We start from the raw sequence: 24,621 nt of genomic DNA on the forward strand, positions 1-24,621 counted from the left end.
CAAAAACAGTTTACCTACGGACTGCTGAGGAGCTGCTGTGAGCCCGATCACGGTGATCATAACGCTTGCAACAGATGGTGATATGGGCTTTTTTTTGTGTGTGTGTGAATGTACCTCTCGCTCTATTTAGTCCTCTATCGCACGTTCCGATCAACCACTTTTTAATGGTAGATCTCTGTGTGTGTCATCGCAGTACGTGATCGCCGACAGTCGACGTGGGGGAACCTCTGCGGCACGCAACAACAGCACCAGCAGCAGCAGCACCAGGAAGGTATGCTAGGACCCAGGCGGCGTGTGAACTAACTGCCAGTACAGCAACCCCATAACATTATCATAATAACCGGTGCCCAGGCTGAGTCGCTCCGTCCGAAAGAGGTCGTTGCAGGAGACCTCAGGAAATTCTTAACCGGGCGACCCGGGTGCGCGAGCGTGCATTTGATTAGGCTCGGCCCGCTCGGCATGGAATGATATCGTCCAACGGGGGTCTTTAAACTTCGGGGTGTGAATTTATGCCACATGTGCGTGTCATTTTTTTTTCTTCAGAGCATATCGGTATCCAGATGGGAATGGCTAATTGTTGTCGCAGCACATGCAACTATTTGAATGTTTTAAATGAAACGTTTTTGTTCCGCATTAAAACAATGGTTGTCTCAGAAAGAAGAGGCTCTAAATCGTCTCCATGTTACTCCGACGTTTAACAACATCCCATACCAAAATCCCTCCAAGAACATTATGATGATGCCTCAAAAAACAGTACTCCAATCGATAGAAACTTAATAAACTCTGCTCGCAAGAGGTAATCTTGGCAGAAGTAAACAAAAGTATATTACTGCTTCCATCCACTCCGCTTTTGTATACGTGTGTGTGTGTCTTGCAAAATTTCTCGTGGGATTTGATTTCATTTGTTCTATATTCCCACTTTCGCTTTCGTGCTCTTGTAAAACGGCCTGCTGCTGCCTCAAATCTGTACAAACCGAAGGCTAGCATGCAGCAGAACGCAGAACAACAGCAACAAAAAACACATCAAGAAAGCTATTTAAAACTGCAATAAAATCGCAACAAAGTGTACGGACACAACAACAACAACAAAAAAAACCCAAGACCTTTCGGGAAGAGAGAACGCCGTAACAACGGACCAAGCAGAGGCTGCAGCAGTGACGCTGCACGCACAGAGACCGTGAATCTTCAAACTCCCAGCTGTCTTTCATCTTCACGCGCAGCCTCTTGCGTTCTTTCTCTTTCTCTCCCTCGCTTTCTCCATCGCATTCGGTCTTGGCCCGTGCATTCTTGCTGTAAGGCGAGAAACAACACAGATTAAACTGCTTAAAGAACGCCGCAACCGCATAAACGTGCTGTCTTCTGTGATCCGCGAGCAGTTCGTTCCCTTTTCGTCCACAGAGGTTCTTTGCCCAGGATACGCGAGTACACACGGGCGCACACACACACATTGAGTCAAAATGAAAACTAACGGACGCTCGGTACAAAGTGCTCCAAACCCCTGAGGCGTCGGTGCAAGTACACACTTTGCAGGATGAATTAATGATTAGCACCAGCGAAGGACCCTTGTCCTGTGTTGCGCGATGCAGAAACAAGCAGCCGGATGAGCCGTCAGTTGGGAACGCAAAGAAAAGAAAACAGATGGGATAAGGTAGCCGACCTTACCACCCTCATTGCCGGCCTAAATGACAATACACAACACCGTCCCGTTTGCCCTTTACATACAGGAGCGAAAGCGAAACGGACTATTAAAATTATGCGTAAATTAATGGAAAATATTTACACCACACTCACGGTCACCGTTCATACCCAAAGCATAACGTTTTATTTTATGTTGCGCCATTTGAAATGTGCGCTCGTTAGTGTGTCTGTGTGTGTGAGAGAATGCCCGATGGGAAACGCATCATGCCGCCGTTGCTAAATATCTCCTTACAATATAACTTTACACCAGGACACACCATCGATATAAAATCGGATTGCATACGGGGCGCGCATTGTAAAAAAGAGCGGTAGAAAGGAAAATCCCCGGCTACGAACGTAGCTCACAGTCATGCAACAAACCCCCTTTGTGCTAGGGGATGAATGATTCGTTTCCTACCAGATTCCTCCCACCCGGGGAGGGTCAATATCCTGTGCACACGTTCGCTTCTTTCTAGCACTCCGTTCACTCTTCTGTTCCACCGTCGCATCCGGCTGCCATTACAATTCGTGCCGCTTGTGATTAGTTTTTGGCAGAGGGATCTGTAGGGATGATTCGTAGGGAAAACGGCAGAGCAAACCAAAAAACCGACCAGGCGGCTGAACCAAAACTTCTGGTGAAGATATATGGACCCTCTTGCAAACAACGATTTTGGCAAACCGGGCCCGCTCACGTTCCATATTTCGTACAAACACACCCTTACCTAAATAATCACACAGACACACACACACACAGAGAGCATAAGGATCAACATTCTTACACCCTTGAAAAAAAGGACGCGCGCGTACTGTACAGAAAACGGTCGAATTCTTTCGCGTTCTCCCCATTTATACGGCCGATACGAGGCAGAGAGAAAGTGCGAAAGAGAGCGAGAGAGCGATAGAGAGAGCGAGAGACAGAGAGGGAGAAAGAAAGACAGAAAGCCGTGTGTTCAGCTTCTGCTTGTCCGCTTTGTGCCCTTTAAAACGAAGACAAAAGGCCAGCCATCAGCACCAGCACACGACCTCCTTTTGTCGACCGTCGAGAGTACGAGGACGAAGAAAGGTTGCGTTCTAAGGTACGGGCAAATTTACGTATCAAAATTGTACAAAAATATGAATCAATTAAATGTGAATTCTATTGGAGTGTGTACAAAACACGACACACGCAGTTAATTAACCTGGAACCTTCAGTGTGCTCGGATGTTGGTTACTATAAATCCCTGCTTTGGTCATTCGTGACGATTATGAGCTTCGTGTGCCTCGTGTTAAGAATAAATATCATTGTAATAGAACCTTATATTCAATTCTTCACAAGTAATACGTGAAATTTAAAACATCATTTGAAGCATTGATGAAAACTTTGAGGAGCTTTGACAAGCAGAGAGCCTAAAGTTGGACTTGTCCGAGGATTGTGGACATTGAAGATTTCCCAGGATTCACCAATTTATCTAAAAAGGAGGAGTTTTCATTAATTCTAAGTCAACTATCATACTTCTTATGGGCCGGTCTGGTGGTACAGTCGTCAACTCGTACGACTTAACAAAATGCCACTCATGGGTTCAAGCACCGAATAGAACAATAAGTCACTGAGAGCTAATCTCACTTCACTATTGGGTATGGGCAGGCCTTGACCAACAACGGTTGTTGTGCCAAAGAAGAAGAATAAAAACTATCATACTTCATCAGGTCACAAACTATCATACTTCATCAGGACTAGCTAAGATACTTCAGTAGGACACTCATTAAGGAGAATGCACCAATTATTTCAATGATAGTGTGTTCTCAATTATTACATTTAACATTTTTAGTTTTGATATCTTGAAGTTACTTATTTCAATTTTCCACGACACTTAACTCTCTCAGAGTTATAAGCCATCCAACCTCATCGAAATCTCCGAGAATTGGGGAGATGATGTCATTAAGGATTTCCCAGAATATTGATGTATTCTATCCCTAAAAACTATCTCCAAAAACCTATCCCTAAAATAAGTTTTTATATGTTTTCTCACCTATTCTCAGATAGTAATTAAAGTGTTGTTGTTTTAACAATGTTATTTTAACGACTTCAAGTTACATTCGAAGTCTTTGAGAGACCTTATTCCACCGAGTGAATTAATACAACAAAGTTGCGTTGGGTCCTTGGAGTTGGAATTTTCCAAAAATGATGGATATAAGGATATTTGAGTATTCTCAGTACACGTTAAGATATCTTCATTAATTTGTAATCATCATACTTTCGCGAGTCGCACAAAGTCACACTTTCGTGTTTTGATTTTGTGGATGTCACAGAAATTCGGGAAACCGTGCCAACTATTACCAAAAAAGACAGCCTGCAACGACTGCTTAAAGATTGACTCATCGTTGCGATTCGTGACCTAACTCTATGCGAATGATTCAGTGTACACCAAAATATATCCTCAAAAACAAGACACAGGAATGTACACGAACATCTTACTCACAAAACCCATGATTGTAAGGATCGCGCATCTGTAACAGCTGGGCTATGATCGTACGCTTAGCAACGCAACGAGCCATGGCGTAATGACACATATTAATTCTTGTTAACCAACACATTCCATTTTGTTGCAGCTTTTGCAAGCAACCAAACAACGATCCAACGATCCAACCATCAAAGTGTTATCAGAGCGTAATATGGACAGGCTGTAGGACATCACTCGCCTGTCAGTAACGTACACGAGCTACAACAGCGTACGCATTACTGAACTGTTCTTACCTCACTCACTCGGTGGAATTCGAATCGTACCAATCGTACAATAAAGCAATATAAACCATTACCAATCCACTTGCTGACGGTCGCTACAGCTGTTTACAACGCGTTTTTGGTGCGTTACGCAGGGTTCACCAAACCAAAACACCCACCAAAGTGTAGAAGGGGGCGCCGCCACACTCATTAGAAATTGTTAATACCGGCAGTGATACCGCAGCCTAACACTCGCCGCTTGTTACACCGATGATGGCACACATATGATGGCAGTTGGGCAATTAATAGCTTACTACCGCAACCTTACACAGTACAGACCGGCGGAAGGTGGCAAAGAGGAGCCAACTGCTGGACGGTTGAGAGCACACTCGCTGAAATTCGGACTATTCCATCGCATTACTATTACACAGCGCCGAGCGCGCGCTCCTCCAAAAACCAAATGCGTAAAAACTATGGAATTAATTTTCCACCACAACAAATTTCTAAATTTCACTACCATCACCCTGCGGTAAGAGTGCCGCGCGTCCCCTCATTCCAAAACACTGGAGGAGCTTGAACCGGTCAACAGGTCCGTAGCGGCATCACGGTACGATACCCAGGGCTGGGCACACGTCAAACTCCTCCAACTGCCATCCTCTCCCCTCTGGCCATCACAACGCCATCACAAATTGGGCTGCGCAGGAAAAACGCACGACGAGGTTCAGTGGCACTTCCGTAATGCAGCGCATACACACCCCGGAGCGGCCGTTGACTGATTGACCCGAAACGGAACAGGGCGCGCGCGCTCCCTGACACTGGGGAAAAGCCTCTGGAACTGTGTCTGAAGCGAAAAAAAAGGGTTCGCACAATCGGCAACCCGGCGGCCCAGGCCACATACGATCATACTGGGACCGTTTAGTCTGTGCGTGTGTGCGCAATGAAGATCGAGCGCGAGCACCGTCAGGCACGCGCGCTCGTTCGCGCACGCCGGGCGTTTGCGTGTAGGAGCGATAGTAATAACAAACAGCGCACACACACATATAGACACACAAACACACACACACACACATACGACATAAGAAAAACAGAATAAAATGCTCTCGATGTGCGGCCCAGTGCCTCGGTTGGCTGGTTTTGCACGTACATCCCTCGGTTGTTGTTTTTTTTTTGTTTGCTCCCTATTTCGAAACCGTTTCCCTTTATTTTTTGTTGTTGTTGTTTTGCCTTCCCTCCAAACGATCAATCTATTCACTCTCGTATACGTACCACACACACACACACACACACAGCTCGCACACATGTGTAGCAATAGCAGTGGTTTGCTGTGTTGATGCGCTAACATACAAACGGCACGGGTGCCACATGATCGTACTGCGCTATGCATTTTTACATACAAGCACACACAACAATTCAGTTTTGCACCAAACCCAAAACGTCCAAAAGCCCAAAAATAAAAGGAAAATGATCACACCAGTGACCTTCTCCATCGCTCCAACACAAACGATAAAGGTGAGCACAGCAAACAGGTGCTTGATCTAATCGTCTTAGCTCAACTAATTAGCCTGCCCGCCAGCGCCAGCGCCTTAGGAGGTGTTTGTTTTGCCGCGGGAAACACGAAGCAAACCGAGGCCTGCGACCATCTCCCGGGGTAGTGTGATTTCTGTGCCAATTTTCCTCACATTAGCTGTTTTCCGGACGATCAAGATTTACGATCGCGGTTGGGCCGCTAGCTAACACTCTTGCCACTTTCCTTGGCTTTTCACTGTGTTTTGTTTTCCCTTTTCGCTGCCTCTTATCGCTATCGACACCCCAGCTAAACGGGATCAGCTCCGTTCGTAGAATGGAGGACACGTGGATTATCTTGTGTGAAACCCAGTGTATCGGATCGGTTTCAGAGCTTAGCGTTTAATTTTGTTTGTGCAGAAACTTGAGACTCTCCACATTTAAATTTCACACAAGACACAACATTTGCTTCAAATTGTTCGATTAATGATAGCATTATCGACCACCAGCGTTAGGCTGAGTGATAAGAAAATGGAGTTTTGAAAGTCTCTTTCAAGCACCTTTTGGTATCTCCATCAATCAGCGCCCAGAAGGAAAGGAAAGCCGCACACAGCCACACTTAGCTGGATGTAACCTCAATCCGACCGATAATGGCATTTCCATTTCCAATTGGCTGCTGGGGGGGGGGGAAAGAGCGCGACGCAAAAGTGTTGCCCTCAACACCTGCGCACCGGCACACACACACACACACATTGCACGATATTATTTTTTATTGTTCCATTTTTTTTTTGCGCGGAAGCCCAAAAGTTTCAATCTTCACCCTGCGCATCAACGCACCCCCAATAAAATCCCAAATCAAATAGCAAATGGGTATCCTCCACTCACCCTCCGCCCCACACATTATTAATGCCGGCAGCAAGTACATTAAGCGGGTCGAAAAGTAACCAACTGGCGGCAGGCAGTGAGAGAACGAACGAGCGAGAAAAAAAACGAACGGTTGAAAATAATTTGTTAATCATCGACCAGAGTCATAAGTGGAGCCCACAAACAGGCGTTGGGTCTCGCTGGGCTGGCTCTCGGGGCGAACTAACCACACCAGAAAAAAAAAACGTTAAGGGAGGGGGGAATGGTCCGTTTGCTCCTATTTGAACACACACATATATACGCTGGCTCTTGCACACGATCGCTTTGGCTCTTTTGGTTTGATTCGTTTTTTTTTTTGCTTAACTTGTTTTACTAACCTCCGTTAGTAGAGCTTGCCCATCTGCTAGTTGGGCGGAAAAATAAGAGAGAGAGAGAGAGAGAAAGATGCGCGTGAATCATCAAGCGCTTCATGCGTACAAAACGCGAAACGCACAACACACCACGTGTGTGTATACCGTTCGGGTTGTTCGGATCGCCAACCCGGCATCCAACGGGCTGTTAAGCTACACCAGCGAGCAGCAACCCACAGCCGGCCAGAGCTCCGCTCGAAAGCAGCGGTAGTTTTTCCACCCCTTTGTGTCTATCTCCAGAGCGCGCAAGGGCCACAATACTATTCCTACTGGCGGAGTTGTGGTGTTTGTGTGTTTCGCTACCAAAACGACCGATAATGACCGACCGACACCGGCCAGCTAGTGGCCAGATTTTCTGGCCGCGGCCGCGTGTGCACTTTCTTCGTCTCGTTGCGCGCTTCGTTGCGGCTCCAGAAGGCAGAAAAGCTCCAAAGCCACCACACGGGCCAAGAAGAACTCCAACACGATCAGTCCGTAACACGTTCGTTTGATGATCACTTGCTGTGCGCGATTGAATTGGCGATAAACGCATCGAAAACGTTTGCCTTTTATGCGCTGTACGCTTTCCCCCCACCTGGCCCCGGGGAGCAGTGAGAAAACCCCTGGTGCGGTGATTTTGGCAGGTGTGAGAGGTCAAGTCATCGAACGACTTAATCGAGCCCGAACCCTCTTCTACAGCGTAGCCGGTGTGCGAAACTTGCGCGTCGATTTGGCGTTTGATTTCCGCACGGAATGGTGGTGCCTAACGGTTTACAATTAGAAATCTCTTCACTCTATATGCCTAAGCGTTCCAAGATGGATGGGTTTTGGTTTCCGCCAAAACGGAAGAGGTTAAGTGTGGTTTTTGTGTAGGCGAAATTTGCCTTGCTCTTTGTTGAGTGTTCAAAACTATTCTCTCTCGTCCTACAGTGAAGGTGTGTGTGTGTGTTGAATGCAATGAACACCCAACTTCTTTAGAAATAAATGGGACTTCAAGCATTTTCTTACAATAATTATAGACTACAAGCAATTTCAGAAACGGTTTTAATCAGCTAAAAAACCACAACATGCTGTGATGCACTCCCTTTGTCAAATTTGTACATTTTATGAGGATCTGCGACTCAAATAGACACATTTTGTATCAACAACTATCTTGAATCTTGGTACGAAACCGTTCGTAACTTATTGATGATTGGGTCATTTTTAATCGGGTTGGTAATGGACAACCGAGTCTTGGGTCGGTCTCGTGGTACAGTCGTTAACAAGCACGACTTAACAACATGCCCGTCATGGGTTCATAACCCGAATGGGGATCGCACCCGTAGAACCTTGCAATGGGGGGTAAACAATAAATCCCTGAAAGCCCAAGCTCCACTAAGTTAGTAGTGGTCTACAGACTTGACCGACAAAGGTTATGTGTTGTGCCTAATGAAGAAGAAGAAGATAATGGAAAACTGAAATAGGACAGGACCGGAACGCGTTGAGGTGTGTTAGTAAGTTTGGCACGACAATTAGGTCTGATTATTTCGATTTTAAGCAGTCAATTGTTGCATTGATGCAGAACCTCTATAATAAAAATCAATTTTGATGACCACAGTCGGCAAAGTGTACCTTGCTAGTACCTTAGATGTGCTAGATACTGTGCGATGGTATGGAAAGATGTGACTTATAGTGATAATAATGTATGCAGAATTGATTTAACTCGCCTGACTACTTAATGACACATATTTCAAAGAACTTTCACCAGTCATTGACGTTCTTTTAACATTTTTAATCAAATAATTTGAACAAAATTTGTAAAAAAGGCTATAATCCTTCGAACATATTGAATAATATTTGGGATTTTTGAACAAATGTCGAAAACATTTGAAGAATCTTTATAAAATGTCAATATGTTCTATGAAATCCTACTATCGGTAAAAGAGAGACACAAATAAAATGAACAAAGAAACATTCTCTACTTAGAACTTTGGTTCAGTTCAATAAAGGATAAAATGATAAGAGAGACACTAAGCAACCACGAAAAGATAGAATATGAACAATAGCAAAACTCATAAAGAATAAACATGAATGAAAAGAATATGTATGTTCCTGTAACACCAAAATCACCAAAAGGCATTATAACTTTAGTCCAAAATTGTTGCATGTTGTAGTAATTAAAAGATTGTATTAAGAACTCAAAAACCTTATTAAAAAAAGCAACTTCAAATGCCTTGCACAACAATATGCGCAATACTAACAATACCTCCCAAACACACACGTCATCCAAATCTCGTCCGCCAGTTGGTTCGAATAAAATTCATTACTCCGGGCGCTCTCTTCCTAATCAACCCGTCTGTCACGGGGACCGATTCCGGTCCTTTCAGAGTCCTTTCAGGCCGAATCACACACACCCCAGCAGTATTCTGTTGCCACCGCTTCCCACCTCGGAGTATTGAAAAACGCGTACCCGATTGGTGGAACAGCACACTACACACACACACACACACACACACACACAGCCGCCACCGCGCTGAGCCCTTTGTCACAAAAATGTGTGTTTCCCCCTCCGGTGCTCGATCTAACCAACACACAAATGTGTGCACACGCACGCACACAACCGCACCAAACGTGCGTGCGTGTGTGTGTGTGTATAGCAAGTACAAGGACCCTCTTCTTGTTTTATCCCGTCAGGCAGGCAGGCAGGCAGGAACGCTTCAAACACACGGCCTACTGTTGCCCGCTGCAGAGAGCAGAAAATCAGAAGGGGGCATCGACAAACGAGATCCTCGAGGAACAATTCTCGAAAATACACACAATCACACACATACACACACAGAGTTAGACGCGTACAGGACGACGCGCACGGTGCAACTTCCCGTACGCACGCCGGCGGTAATGCTCGCGCTGATGCGCCGCGCTGTTTCCGTTCACCCCAACGCTGCATACAACAACTACAGAGGGGGGTGGTGGTGGTGTACGGGGATATTAACATGTACACATTGTATTGCCGAGGGTTGTTTCCCGATTTGTGAACGCGCGCCGCCCGATGGCCCGGGTACATGATATTAGGAAACTGATGAAACGTAATACAACCGAACCATGCGTACGTGTGAAATATGTGCAGCCTGTGGGAGAGGCTTGGGGAAAAGGGCAGCGCTCAGCTGCCGGCAACGCACACGCATTAACTGTATCCACGAGTGAGCTGGCCAGCATCTGGTCGGTCGGACCGCAGCGGGGATACGTCTGCTTTTCAGCAGCAATTAGCATTTTCTTTTGGGGGCGCTGGTCTAAAGAATCCAACAAGCAAACCCCGAAAATGATCCGCAGGGAGGTTGATTTTTATGAAAAAACAATTCCAGTTATGTCCGAATCAGGAAATTCGTACCGACCCCCAACAAACCCCACCGATGCAGAGGTGGAGCCGGGTGGGAAAGAAGTGGCATAATGCTCGAAGCTAATGTCGGTTGTTCCTGTTTTGTTTCGGGGGTAGAAGAAGGCATCGCAAACGCCGAGTTTTTTGGCTTGGTTTCCGCAACTGCCCAGAAGCGCACTCTCCTGGGGCGCAATTATGGTGTTGTGGGCATTATTATTGTTATTAACCACACTGCACACACAGGTTGGCTCTCTTTCTCGCTTTGGCTGTGTGTGGGGAAGGCAGGGGTGGGAGTTTCTTGTCGGTTTTGGATGAGTATAATGGTGCATTACCTGATTTCTTCTTCTCAATTCCGGAACCGTTCCTGCCAAGTGGAATTGTAGCTGAATCCGATGCTGCTGCGATTGCTGGCTCTGCCCGACGGCGCGAGGGGTAAGTAATTTTCCTCGCTTTCCCCTTCTGTATGACCGACCTAAACACACACACTCATACGCACACACAAACGGCGTGCGGGCGTGAGGAGGATGATGGGCTTTTCCTTTGCTTTTCTTCAGCTATCTCTCTAATGCACCACACACCACGACGCACGGTTCGATCGAGGTTGTTCACCAGGCACAAGCAGACCAAAGTGGCTCAAAAGCCAGCCTATATTATACAGGCAACAAAAGCCAAGCACAAACATACACACATACACACGTTCACACAAGCTAGCCGCTCGACTTGGAAGCAAAATTTGAATTTCAGTTCTCTCTGAGGGGCTTCTTTCTTCTAATCACTTTAATCTTCCGTTTCAAACACTTATCACAAACACGGGCTGCTTGGATTTTTCCTGGAAAAATATGGGTACGAAACGATATTTGATATTTGAGTTGTTATTATGATGACACACAACGGAGCAAGGCTATGGTTGCTTCGATCAATCGGTCAACTGGTTTCGTACAATTCAATTGTTCTTTTGTCTTGTTATTTGAGACCTGATGCAAGGAGCTAACGAACAGGGCTTCTGGGAAATTTTAAATTTTAATTAATCTTTTTACTGCTTATTTAGTGGGAAATATTTAAAAAAGTAATTTGAAGTAATATTAGGAAACTTAAAAAATAAAAATAAAAACACTTTCTCATGTAATAGTGGTTTAGAATTGCGCCATATACCGTCAACTTCCTAAGAATATGCGACTTCAATGCTACAATTGACGCGTTGTAACGCAATACGCAATAATTCTTTCGATAGCGTCCTACGCGATCCTTTTTTCCACTTAACTGGTCTAAAACCACGTTGCCTCACGGTACGAACTATCTTTCACATTTCCGCTTACAATTTCGGATTATAAAGGACTCGTGCAGTTGATCTCTTGGCGGGAATAAACACTCCTTTTCTCTCCTCACAAGGATAACCGAACGAACCAACAAAAATACTGCTAATTCCTGCTAAACTCACACTGAACTGTCTCCAAATGATCGGAAATCGTGTGAAATGATGGCACAAAGTACAGTTCTTTAAAATATATTTCACAACTTTACCCACTCGACAAGGAAAGCGTTTCCACACAACAAACAAAAGTTTGCACCGAGTGTGCTGCACACAATTTTTATGGCGCGTTTTCAGCAGCGGTGAGTGACACGGAGGAAAAACACACGCTGTGTTCGCTTTGTAACGCGCAAAACAAGATTGAGCGTGCTGCCGAGCGCGCCGTGTGCTGTTGGATGTGGGTTTTCGTTTCTGTCTGCCCCGTCCACACTTTTGGGCCCCGATGTGCGCAGCGAGCGGCGTAGCCGAAGGCAGATTTTCCCTGCCCGACGCGTCGTGTTTTGAGGGAGCGTGAAAGAGACGGACCGATCGAGCCGAATGCACACACCGTACGTTTCACGCTGATGGTGTTGATAGGCGGGAACGTGGTGGCCCTTGCGAAAACCCCCTAGAGATTGGTGGCATGTTTTTCTTGCGCGGAAAAGTATTGGAATGTTTTGTTTTTGATTTGGGTAATTTTACATTATATGTCTTCTATAGCATAAATAGTTGGATAAATGTTGCAAAATTATGAAAATAATAGTATCTATAAAAAACTTGTTTTTATTATCGTTTGGTAGTATCATAATAGAATAACAAAAAAGCAAAAGATATTGCAAATGTTAAAATTTTAATATGATACGATTGTTCAATTTTGTATCAAATCACGTTTGATTAAAAATAATGGTATTCCAAAAATATCTTGTCAGTATTTTTTAATTTTTTGTTATTATATTCACTACGAGGTTTTGTGCAAGGTTTTTACAAAATATATGTAGGGGAACATGGGGCTAAATGGGCATTTGAAGCAATACGGGCAACATTAGACTGGTAAGACAAACATAAAGATTCAAAAAAAATTATGGAAGTCTTATATCAACACTGTTATAAAACAACTACCAATTAAAATATAAATTACGATGTAACAGCACACATGTGTTATTTTTAACAATGCGAAATTAATCTTTTAGCTATACAGTCTTTCCCCGAGTTACGCGACACTCGAGTCACACGAGTTTTTATTTTTGACAGTTCAAATGTCAAATCAGTACAATTTCTATCAATTTTAAAGGAAATATACTAACAAAATAACAAAAATTAACAGAAATAACCGAATTTTCTACACCAATTTCTTCAAATAAGTAATAAATTATTCAAATGAACTAGATTCCATCAAATGTCATGATTAATCAAGTATATTTTGGATGTAAAACGTGCTATTCAACATACGCGAAAATCCGAGTTACGCGAATGTCTCCGGAACGCATTTTTCGCGTAACTCGGGGAAAGACTGTACACAACAATACGTGGCAGTTTTTCAGAGTATCAAATCATCAAATCAAATATATGATATTTATACATGGTTTTTATGATGAAAGCAGAAAAATTTATGGAAATTGTTAGTAATATGATAAAATGTAGAAATTTTCCATATGGGTTAGGATGCGCAGACATGTTTGAGGTAAAATGAGCAGCTTATTTTGACATATTTATGGGTAAGTTAAAAAAAAGTATTTATTAAATTGCTTAACAAACACATGTTGCCCCACATTGAAATACCAATATAAATTAAAATGGTCTCTATTATGACTCTAGCTATTTTAACATTGTTCCACTTTTTACAACCCGTCACAACACTTCCAGTACACCTAATCGAAATGGCACGTGTAAAGGCCGGGCTACATTGATCGTACTCGCAAGCGTAATTTTGATTTTCACTAGCGCATCTGGCGGCGGCTGGTGGAAGCTTTTTTTGGTCATCGAGGGAATGGACCTGCCGGATCTCAAAATTTATTAGTTTTTCCATCGTTTTCCATTGCAAAAATGGATGCAATGCGTGCAAGACATGTGTATCTACGTTTTACAAAACTTTTCTCCTCCGATTTAAGTAAAAAACATGGAAAATTAACGTATTTTCTGGAGCGGCTCCAAATTGTTTGGCAAAATGCTTCGGTCAGCCGCCGCCAGATGCGCTAGTGAAAATCAAAATTACGCGTGCGAGTACGATCAATGTAGCCCGGCCTTAACTACGAGCTAACGGGGTTTCATGCGACTGGTGGCGTCACCTATCTTACGCTAGCGATACTAACGTGAAATGTTTCAGCACCAACTTTCAAAATTCGGTTGCGATGCGGCCGTTGTGCAGCGACCATTGATGACGCGCATGCATTTTGCTATCAAATTTGATTGCACCAAAACTGTAAACAATCACAACAGCAAAAAATGAATTTAAAGACAGATAATTACAAATAAATCATTTGCGTACGTGTTTTCTCATTACTGTCAACACTCTGGCGCACATTAATTGAAAAATGTTGCCTCACTCCTTCGTGACCCCACGTGTCGCCGCAGCAAGTGTGAATTGTTATGACAATCACTGCCGCCAAGACGCTTAATTATCTACCAAAATCGAGCGCCACTAAATTCAACCAAAAACAGCAGCAACAAAACCATCCCCTGCGCATCACCGATTACACTATCGCACCCTCGTACCAAAAACATACGCGCACTGATCACCTTTTGTGTTTTAGTTCTTATCTTCCATTGGCCACCGCAAGCCAGAATAGGCTTTCGCGTACGCACAACGCGAACAGGAACATCCGTTTCTTTCCCCAAAAAGTCTGATTTCCATTCCGGCTCCGGGTTGCGATAAGGTTGTCGTGCCACACGGTCAAACAGATTGAGGTACGGCGGATCGGTAATGGATGTGTTTTTTGTTTTATTGTTATTTATTGCGAGGGTTCAAAGAAACAAAATAGACCTAAAACAAGAGAGGAAGAGAGAGACCGTGTGCCATGGTTGAGAGTGAGGTTGCAAGACGTCATCTACAGCTTTTTCAGCAGTGCCTTTGCTTCGCGCTGCGCTTCACGATCATCCGCCGTGCTGGAACGACCATGAAATTTAGCAAATCATTCTTAGCGACCTTCAAAGCAAGTACAACAAGCACAACATCAAAAACTCACCGTGGTGCAGTCTGATTAGCGGCCAGCTCAAGCAACGGACGGGCCTTTTTCGCCTGCTTCAGTGCAATGTACGTCTCGCCCAGCATCAGATGGTTGAGGGGGAAAAAGTTGGGCTGCAGCTGCTCGGCCCGCTCAAAGTACCGGAGTGCGTCCTCGTACGTCGCCTCCGGAATGTCGTTGGTAAAGGTGTGGATCATCTTCTTCTGGAACCAGGCCAGCCCGGCCAGCTTGTGGTAGAAGCGACCGAGCACAAACCAAGCGAACGGGTCGGAACTGTCCAGCTCCGTTGCGCGCCGCAGATGGCGCAAGATCGTGCTGAGCTGCAGGACACGCTCCTTCAGTCCCTCGATGCCGGTCTTTTCCGCCAGAAAGATGGCGTAGTACTTGTGCGACTTGGCCGCTTCCGGCTGTAGGGCGAGCGCCTCCTTCGCATACTCGAAGCCCTCGTATATGAGTGCGGCCAGCTGTTTGGCGAGCTGCTCGTCGGCCGTCAGCTCGCGTGACATCGAGTACACCACACGACACAGCCGCCATAGCGTTTCGTAGTCCGGGTCCTTCAAATGTTCCCCGGAAGAATTGGAAATGAAAAGCCCCGTTAGTTAAAGCCTGCTACGCGCACCCTTAACCGGGCCTTTGGGTTCTTACCGTTTTCTGCTTCCTGCTTGCTACTAGCAGCTCGTACGCTTCGCGAAACTTGTACTCAGCGAACAGCTGATCGGCTTCCTTCCACGTGCTGTCCTCCATGTTGCCGGTTGAAGCGGTACCGCGTTACTGTTCGCCTGCAGCGATCTCGCGACACTGCAGAACCAGTTTCACCAGTGCGCTTGGTGGACCTTGGGAAGACATGGGCAAAGGGACGGAGGGCTCCCACTACAAAATCGACCGATTCGGACGTCGATTCTGTACCCCCACCCCACCCCACTCGGGCTCGAGCTCTCCGCGGGTCGGCTGCAGTAGCCGCTTATCTGCGTTTTGGACAGCAAAACGCAATTCCTCGTCGCTCTGCCGCCCGTTCCAGCAGTCGGGTTCGCCGCCCTCCCCGGAGGCACAATTTTGCGATGTCATTAGGGTGACTAAGCACAGTGCCGTTCGTACCCGCTTCTAGCGCTTCCTGGATGTGTTGAATGGAACTCTATCAGCTCTCATCTGACACTCTCTTACTCTCTCGAACGCTCTCTTTGTGCGGCACACGAATCACTATGAAACATAAAACAATTCGACAAAAGTGCAACAGAAGCTTTGCGGTAGCGTTCCGGAAGCTTCCGTTTGTGTTGTGCTTATCTTCAAGATATCTGCCGCGTACGTACAATTGGAATGATCTCTTTACAATGAATGTTACAAACACATTTCCAGTATTTGAAGGAAAAATCAGACTTTGCTAATGATGCTTATTGTTAACATATTGACACTTATTCATGTGTTTTGTGACATAAATTTGAACAATAATGGAACTTTATTTCTTCATCTGATCACTTTTACTTCGGGATTGCTCTCTTCATTTTTAATCATCATATTTGAAATTAAAAAAAAAAAGTAATGGGTAATTCAAAAAGCAAATTCTAATGCTAAAGACCTGTTCAGATAGAAGTCTAGTTATCTAGTTTTATTTTAAAAAAACAGGTGCTATATGGAACTTTTTCATAGTTATTTGAAGGCATTGGAGCACACTATACAATCTTCGAACAGTTTTCATACGCAAGTGCTTGTGTGCAATAGTTATTAACGTTAGAACTACAGTGTTGGAATAAAAAGGAACTCGAAAAGTTTAACATGGTCCGGGAAGAGACAAGTCGAATCTGTTTTAAAATGTAGGTTCCTAGTCGATACTGTCATACAGGGTTTCCCACGATTTATTGGTCAGTTCCCATGAATTTTTGGTTGGTTCCCATCAATTTTTGGTGGGTTCCCATAGATTTTTGGTTCTTTTCCATAATTTATTGGTATTTTCCGATTGGATATCAATACAATTGGACCAACAAATTTTGGGAAACGGCCAAAAAATCGTGGGAACGCACCAAAAAAATATGGGAATACACCAAAAATTTATGGGATCCAACCAATAAATCGTGGGAAACCCTGTATTTCTAAAGCATGATCCTATATCTTCTACAAATATAAATACTAATTTTGTTACGAAATTTGCCAACAAATTGAAATCATGACAAACCGTTGGCAGGTAAAGGCACAAAACACGAACTTTTATAAACAATAAACTCAAGTCAAACATAAACACAATAATTATACAACAATTGAAAAAGAAAAAGCTACACAAAAACTATTATTGCATTGCATACTGCTGGAGAAACAAGCTAAATAAGACGATTTATCGATGGTGCGGAATCTAATGAGAGGCATCAAAGGATCGTTCATCTGTACATCAACATTTTAATAATTTATTTATATTTTTCATTAAAATGTCCATAAAAAATCTTTCGTTTGGAGCCAAACTCATGTCCCTATATTCAAAAATTCTTATTTTACAGCCTCTTTCTACCAGTGGCCAGGTTCTAAACGAACTGGTTTTTAGTATTACTGAAGATTGAAAACAAATACATCTCTTATTTTAAGCATTTCCATTCACATATGCATGAGTGTATGAGTATATCTGGAACATAAAAGCAAGTTTATGTACACAAACAAAATCATATAATAGCTGTTTACTTTAAAACAAATATGAGATTGCATTAGTGCACTGTTTTCTTGCACGCCACAGATCTTGAACATCATTAAAAATATATGTGCAAGTATATTTGTTGTGCTCCATTTTGCACGATGACAACCATCTTAAACAAATTAAAGTTAAATGAATAAAAAAACTAACAACAAACTCTACAGACCATAAAAAACAGCAAAAATTGACACGAATTGTAGTGAAGGCTGGACAAAAAATCCTTATTCCTAATTGACCTAGGCATAGGGGCAGGCATTTCACAGCACTTCTTTATATACTGACCTTTTAAAAGGTTTTTTGGAATAATCATTGCTGATAGCTTACTATCTACCCAGCGTATAATATAACGCAAATTTTAAACTTTACACAGTCGTTAACTTTAGGAGCAGAATTTTTTTTAATAGAACGGCTTGGAGACAAACTCTTTTCATTATGGCAATTCTATTTATGTGTGCGAAGAAACCAAATGTTGAGTAATAAAACGTTCTTTAAACACAGATCAATGAAAACATGAAAAAGAATCGTTATTGCGAATCGAACAAAGGATTTGCAAAGAAAAAGCTAAAGGCAAAATAAATGTTTAGATTAAATTTAATAACAAGCTTAGAAAATCTTAATCAAGATTCATTAGAAATACAATAGAATCGGGGAGAAAAACAAAACTTTTCTTACTAAAAAGTAGGAAACATTAAATTATTACATTTTCTGGACATGTTTGCCGACCCCTGGATCTTGGCTTTACAAGCTGCGTGAAGCTACATTCGCTTCTCTTGGATGGGCTGCATTGGGTCGTTTGATGCACTTTCGTATTCATTTTTCCATTTGCCGGGTTCATTCGGGTAACATATAGCTTATCTCTCTCCCAACACCACTACCACCCAGGGTTTGTACACTTGTTACATACCCTCCACGAACGATAAGGAAACGTTGCAGGGGGGAGGTGCTAGGTGAATCAAGGGCTTCAAATCTCCTTTGTCAGCTTGCGAGTTGCCGATTGCGATAAGCGACCATTACCGATAAGAACAGGTCAAGATGTATTGTGGACGGGGTGGCAAACAGCAACAACAACTTCAAGCAGGGATCTAAACAGGTATGTTAGGCTCCCGGGGGGGAGGAGAGTGAAAAAAAGCCCCCGTTTGGACACGGAAAGCAAATTAGCAAGGAGGGGTGCAAAAAATCAAGCACCCGCGATTAATTGGTATGGCTCGCAGGGTGGCAGGTTCTCGATGACTTCCAGCTGTAGTGTAATTGACAGGTAAGACTAAAAATAGCCTGATATCTGTTGAACTTTAGCCCCTGCATTTTCCATACCTGTTCTTGTCTAGTATGTTTACAATTATTTGAAAACAGCAGTTGAAAGTAGCAAAACGCAACACTCATATTAATTTTCATGGCCATTGATTTTCAATTTATTTCACAAACACGCGTGTAACAAAAACGAACTAGAAACTTTTGTACATTTTCTAACCGACTAGCGTACATTGTGCGGGATTGATTGGTAAAACCAAAATTTCAAAAAATAAAACTCTCCTAATGCACGCAACGCCCTTCATTGCGCACTTGTCACTTTAAAATTCACTTGCAAGCGATGGTGCACCCCAAAAAGGCACGGTCTACTTTGACCACACCGCACGAACAGTCCGTGGTAACAAGGCACCCTTTCGCCCCCCCCCCCTCCCTTCAACACACACACACACACACACGGCTCACAGCACGCGAAGCTTGATGCAGCCCGCGTTCTTACAGTTTCCGCAACAGTTCGGTGGCCTCTTCGCGGCAGATCCGGTCGTCCTCGCACCGCACCTCGACGGCGGCGGCCCGCTCGAGCCACGCTTTCGCCTCGCCCGGCTGCTTCAGCGCCAGATGGCACTTGCCAAGGTACAGCAGATTGAGCGCGTAGAAGCCGGGCTTGATGGTTTCGGCCTTGGTGAAGCATTCCAGCGCCTCCGCGTACGAGGCGGTCGGTGGGTTCGGGGCGACCGAATTGATGAGCTTGCGGGTGATCCAGTTCACCTCGGACAGTTTGTAGTTGAACTGCCCGAGCATGTGCCAGATGCCCGGATCGGACGTCCCGTTCAGGGCGACCGCGCGCTGGAAGTGTTTCTGCACGTTTTCCAGCTGCTTGATGCGCTCGGTCACCCCGTCCAGGGCGGCCTTCTCGGACAGGATGGCGCCGTACCACTTGTTGGCGCCGAAGTTGTCCCCGTCCGCGTCCAGGGCGGCCGATGCGTGCCCGAACGCCTCCCGGACGAGCTTCTCCTTCTCGTCGTCGATGGTGGACTGCTTGGAGAGGAAAAACACGGTCCTGGCGAGGCGCCACTTCACCTCACAGCTGTCCCGTCCGTCCTGGTTGGTTGGGGGGAGAAACAAACGGAAACCACTGTTACATTCACCAGTTTTGCCAACCAACACTTTAGCTTACCGTTAGCTTCTCGATCATGTCCAGCGAGTCCTGGTACTGGCAGCTCTCGAACAGCTCGTCCAGCAGCTTCAACTCTTCGGCCGACATCGTGGCAGTAAAACGCAAATATCGATTTGTTTATGTGTGTTTTTTTGTGAGCGCGAGCGAACAAAGGAGGCCACCCTACGCCTCCTACGATTGCCGTGTGCAACTGCAGCAACGGAACACCACACGAGGGAGAAAAGTCAAACGCCGCGTCACGTCACGTCAGAACGGAGGACCGTTGGAAAGTAAAACTCGGGGCTCTGCGTAAAAGCCGCGACAGTCCCGGCCACAGTCACAGTTAGACTCGATACGAAAATGTGCCACCCTCCAGTGCTACTTTGGTGTCACTCCCCTTCCTTTCCCGGTACCTCCCCTACTCTCCCAGTGCAGGGTGGATAATCACAAACACTACCAGCACACACCAACCGCACCACTAGCACTGCAACCAAAACAAGTGTACGGGCGCGAACGGAACCCGGCTACGCTACGGGTGGGGCGGTGGGTTCGAATATGGTGCCGAGGGTGTACACGTTTTATCAGACAAACGCGCCGGCCACTATCGTCATCGAACGCTGCGCTTCGGCTTGCCGCACGAGAGTGGCTTTGGTGTGTGTGTTTGCGAAGTTCTACGATTTCATTGCCATTGAGGGGCCAAAGCTTCCTCAGTGTGAGTCGACGGGGCAGCTAGGGAGGGAAAGGCAGCGTGCCGCTTCCGATCGAACACATTGATTTGATGAATATGCAACGGTTTTTGACTTTTCAAACCAACCAGAATGCTCCGCTCGGGTGGGGTGGTTGGAAATGCTTCCGAGTTCAGGTGAGATATGCAGTTATTTTATTTACACCATCGATGGGTGCTTATCGGGTCGTTTGAATGTATTATTGAATAAAACTAAATATCGGGATGATGAAACATTGTGATGCACAGTTGAAATATCGGTCTCACTGCTCTGTTTGGAGCAGTCTCAGGTATGTGTATATGAAAAATTGATTTTCTGCGTGACTCCTTCGTTCATGCATCTGCCCACTGTGCGCACATGGTCGACTTGAGGGTCGTGAAGCATTTCTTTTTACACACATTTATTTTAGTATCATAAACAATTCTAAACTCTCTTCAATAGTTTTGCATTGGTTCCACAATTTATTGACCGTTTCAAAATTAATTACACGAAATATAGATTACAAGATACAGGGTTTCCCACGATTTATTGGATGGTTCCCATCAATTTTTGGTGGGTTCTCATATTTTTTTTGGTGCGTTCCCGCGATTTTTTGGCCGTTTCTCAGAGTTTTTTGGTCCAATTATATTGGAATTGTATTGTATTGTATTGTATTGGATTGTATGGAAACGCACCAAAAAATCATTAGAACTGACCAATAAATCGTGGGAAACCCTGTATCTAGAAAATGGTAAGAAATATACAATAGAAAGAAATTAAATTTACTTTTGAGAAAATCATCAGCCGGAATTTGTACCCAAAGTTTTTGAGAACAAGATGTTTGCACACACACAAAGATTTTTGCGACCAAGAGTTTTGCGACCAAGAAATTTGCGACCAAGAAATATGCGACCAAGAACTTTGTGACTAAGAACTTTGCGACCTAGAATATTGCGACCAAGAGCTTTGCGACCAAGAGTTCTGCGATCAAGAGCTTTGTGATCAAGAACTTTGCGACCAAGAGCTTTGCGACCTAGAATATTGCAACCAAGAGTTTTGTGGCCAAGAACTTTACGACCAAGAAATTTGCGAACAAGATTTTTGAGACCAAGAACTTTGCGACAAAGAACTTTGCGACCAAAATTTTTTGCGAGATTTTTGGTCCAAATGTTTTCGTTCACGTCTGAGGAGAATTAGGATGTTACTAAGTCAGGTTTAGCTTTTGAAGCAATATTGGAGATCGTATTCATATACAGGTATTCTCCGATGTACGCCATACGCAATATGAGCGATTTTGTTATACGCGATATGCTTAATTTGACAGGTCTTGGACCAAATTGTACTGATTTGATACATTAATTGATAAATGCAAAATATTATCCTTTTAATTGAATTTCTAAAACTACTACAACTACAACTACAAAAAGGTACAACATTGTAATCTTCAGTTGGAATCAGATCAAGTAGCTAATTAGGTGTTATGTTACTAATACTTCTACTAACTGAATAATTGCTGGGATTAAAATCAGGTTTTCAAATCAACACACTGTTAAAAAGGCATATTTTGTTATTGAGCATCAAATTTAGTGTTAATATGACAAAGTTTCTCATCTTTAAATAGTACAAATAACAAATGTAGTAAATTTTTGTAATTCAAGAATTTTGTTCTTTGATACCAAATCAATTTATCTGTGTGCCATGATAATGTGTGAAAACATTATTTTTCCATTTTCAACTCCCGATTTCAAACCATTCACAACAACCCTGCAACATTGTTTATGGCATCTTCTTTTTTATGGCACACGCCAAAACACAACCCTAACTGTCAAAACTGTCAAAAGCTCGCCTGCTTATAGCCAGAGTGGCCAGATTATTTTTGCGGTTTTCGGTAGGCGCATCAAAATTTTATCGGTAGTTTTCGGTAGGAGTTAAAGATTTTTTCGGTAGTTTTCGGTAGGCTTTGAAGTGTTGAGCGGTGGGTGGGGGGAGGGGGGTTGTCGGAGATGGAAGCTAATCTGTCCCATGAAGAGCAGCACGAGCAAATAACATCTTTTATTTATTTAAAGGAGATAGTTTAGATTTAGTTCATAGCGGTCACGTGAGGCCTTTCTGAAGTGTCGATCTGAAAATTGTACTAGGCAATTTAATCCAACAAATCGTTGGGACGCTCTAGCAGCAATTGAACGCGACATCGAACATGAAAAATATATGGGATTTTACATGTTCGATGTGATAACCCACAAATCGAACATGTGAAGTCCTATACATTTTTCATGTTCGATGTCGTGTTCTATTGCTGCTAGAGCGCCGGGTTACATTATCTGTCAAATTGCATATAAAATATTATCAGCGCGTTCGACTTCATGAAGTGCAGACACGAGCCTTAGTTGTGTCTGTTGATCTTCTGGTTCTAGTTGCTAGTGATTTCCAAATATAGTTTTATACATTAAGTGATTTGGGAAATGGTTATATGACTTTTTGGTTAGTATTACGAAAAAATCAGTAGGAATACAGATAAATCGGTATTTCTGGTCACTCTGCTTATAGCACGTAGGGGTTGATTCTCGGTACGGGGCCTCGGGTACCATTACCGTTATTTTCATAACGTTCGCGTCCAGAGCAAGAGGCACACACGCAGCCGTACGCGCACTCGGTCCGTGTCCGTGTCGTCGGTCTGTTTGGCATCGCCGTACGGTATCGAAGGGAAACCCAAATTGACACTCCGAAGAACATCCCTGCAGTCCTGCAGCGTTCCTTTTTCACAAGTGTGTGTGTGTGTGTGTGTAAAAGCCACACATTTGTTTGACCGTCCAGGTGTACGCTGCGGTGGTGTTTGTGTACAGGATAACGTTTTTTTTTCGGGCGGAATTGTGCAAAGCTTGTCGCCCCCAAAAACCACCCAACGCGTTGCTGTGTGGACGGCCCTGCCCGCTACGGTAAATGATTTTTTAATAAGCGTCTGAGCCGTATTGAGCCCCCGTATCGATAAAATAGTTTCGATCCGTATGACATCACAACGTGCACGGTTTTGTTGGTGGTGGTGGTAGCGTTGGGCCCCGTTGTTTGTTGCTATACACGAGCACAGGAACGAGCGGCAGGAACGCATCATCGCGCGTTCGATTGCAACGGTCGTGGCGCATCGATCTGCACTGGTGGTGCATCGTCCACTTTATCTTGGGCAACGCGGTATCGGTGTTTGATAATTGGTACCAATCGGCGCAGAGAGTTTGCAGGCTATCGGCGTTTAAAGATTTGCACCAGTTGCCCTGCCGATTGCTTCCAGTGCTCTGTTGTGTACCAGCGCCAGCAGCGTTTGTGCAGTGTGACACAGTGTGTAGCAGAGTGTGCGTATGTGTTAGTGAGGTATTTAAACACAAAATTGCGTCAACGAATATATCCTGCAACGAAAAGGGAAGAAAGTATATCCTTGACGACGCTCGGTGTGTGCTTCCGCTTGTTGACGAGCTTCCCCGGGGTGTGTCACTGTGGTCCGTGTTGTTTGTGTGTGTGTGTATGTGTGGTGTGCTTTTGCCCCCCCTCCGAGCGTGAGTGCGTGTGTGGATGAGGTGGCTGCGGCGTGGAAAGAAGGTAGAGCACCGCGAAAGAACGACGCCGCGCAATGAGTGCAATCAATAATACCAGCAGCAGCACCAGTGGCAGTGGCAACCACCACCACAGCACCAGCAACAACAACAACAATGCCAGCAGCCGGCACCAGAAGCTGGAACAGCAGGTAAGAGCAGACGATAAAGGGGATGGTAGGAGAGGAGGGGGGGGGGGGGGGTGGAAGGGGCAAATGAAACATCTTAAGAACTCCATAGCCCCGTCCAGAGCGCTCCCCGGTGAAGTGGACGGTGGAATCAAGCCGAAAGGTCAAAACGGCTTC

General features: G+C 44.5%; 4 protein-coding genes across 8 annotated transcripts in view; 1 reads left to right on the plus strand and 3 right to left on the minus strand.

Annotated features, from left to right (window-relative positions):
- LOC4577554 (RNA-binding protein 24-B) overlaps positions 1 to 12,215 on the minus strand; it is a 47,268-nt gene extending 35,053 nt beyond the window's left edge. Inside the window, exons 1-3 of one of the 5 annotated variants that reach the window (XM_061655377.1) lie at positions 12,015 to 12,214; positions 11,464 to 11,492; positions 10,822 to 11,318 (exon numbers count right to left, since the gene is read on the minus strand). The gene's annotated coding sequence lies outside the window, so the exon portion shown is untranslated. Of the gene's footprint in view, positions 1 to 10,821; positions 11,319 to 11,463; positions 11,493 to 11,929; positions 11,949 to 12,010 lie in introns of those variants that run through there. The other 4 variants (XM_061655378.1, XM_061655376.1, XM_061655375.1 and 1 more) reach the window with 4 other exon arrangements.
- A 2,476-nt stretch (positions 12,216 to 14,691) lies between these two features.
- On the minus strand, positions 14,692 to 16,108 carry LOC1280714 (regulator of microtubule dynamics protein 1). Its single transcript, XM_061659500.1, has 3 exons — positions 15,605 to 16,108; positions 14,960 to 15,513; positions 14,692 to 14,879 (listed from the first exon to the last, which is right to left on the minus strand). The coding sequence occupies exons 1-3, from the start codon at positions 15,701 to 15,703 to the stop codon at positions 14,822 to 14,824; spliced, it is 711 nt and encodes a 236-aa protein (XP_061515484.1). The 5' UTR covers positions 15,704 to 16,108; the 3' UTR covers positions 14,692 to 14,821.
- Positions 16,109 to 19,015: 2,907 nt separating this feature from the next.
- On the minus strand, positions 19,016 to 20,670 carry LOC133393040 (regulator of microtubule dynamics protein 1-like). Its single transcript, XM_061656116.1, has 2 exons — positions 20,053 to 20,670; positions 19,016 to 19,976 (listed from the first exon to the last, which is right to left on the minus strand). Exons 1-2 carry the CDS (start codon positions 20,137 to 20,139, stop codon positions 19,371 to 19,373), a joined length of 693 nt encoding a protein of 230 aa, XP_061512100.1. The 5' UTR covers positions 20,140 to 20,670; the 3' UTR covers positions 19,016 to 19,370.
- A 2,601-nt stretch (positions 20,671 to 23,271) lies between these two features.
- Positions 23,272 to 24,621, plus strand: part of LOC1280713 (protein king tubby) — a 32,655-nt gene continuing 31,305 nt past the window's right edge. Inside the window, exon 1 of the mRNA XM_061657222.1 lies at positions 23,272 to 24,468. Within this exon, the coding sequence (XP_061513206.1) occupies positions 24,355 to 24,468 (114 nt within the window). The 5' untranslated portion in view covers positions 23,272 to 24,354. The remainder of the gene's footprint in view (positions 24,469 to 24,621) is intronic.

Source organism: Anopheles gambiae, chromosome 3 (assembly GCF_943734735.2).
Source record: "Anopheles gambiae chromosome 3, idAnoGambNW_F1_1, whole genome shotgun sequence".
Lineage (NCBI taxonomy): Eukaryota > Metazoa > Arthropoda > Insecta > Diptera > Culicidae > Anopheles > Anopheles gambiae.

What these genes read in the sequence shown, in the direction of transcription:
- LOC133393040 (XM_061656116.1), bottom strand. Translation starts at nt 20,139, where the DNA reads ATGTCGGCCGAAGAGTTGAAGCTGCTGGACGAGCTGTTCGAGAGCTGC. An exon ending in ACATGATCGAGAAGCTAACG is followed by an intron (nt 19,977 to 20,052) that starts GTAAGCTAAAGT and finishes CCAACCAACCAG; the next exon opens with GACGGACGGGACAGCTGTGA.
- LOC1280714 (XM_061659500.1), bottom strand. Translation starts at nt 15,703, where the DNA reads ATGGAGGACAGCACGTGGAAGGAAGCCGATCAGCTGTTCGCTGAGTAC. An exon ending in CAAGCAGGAAGCAGAAAACG is followed by an intron (nt 15,514 to 15,604) that starts GTAAGAACCCAA and finishes GAACATTTGAAG; the next exon opens with GACCCGGACTACGAAACGCT. An exon ending in GCTAATCAGACTGCACCACG is followed by an intron (nt 14,880 to 14,959) that starts GTGAGTTTTTGA and finishes TGGTCGTTCCAG; the next exon opens with CACGGCGGATGATCGTGAAG.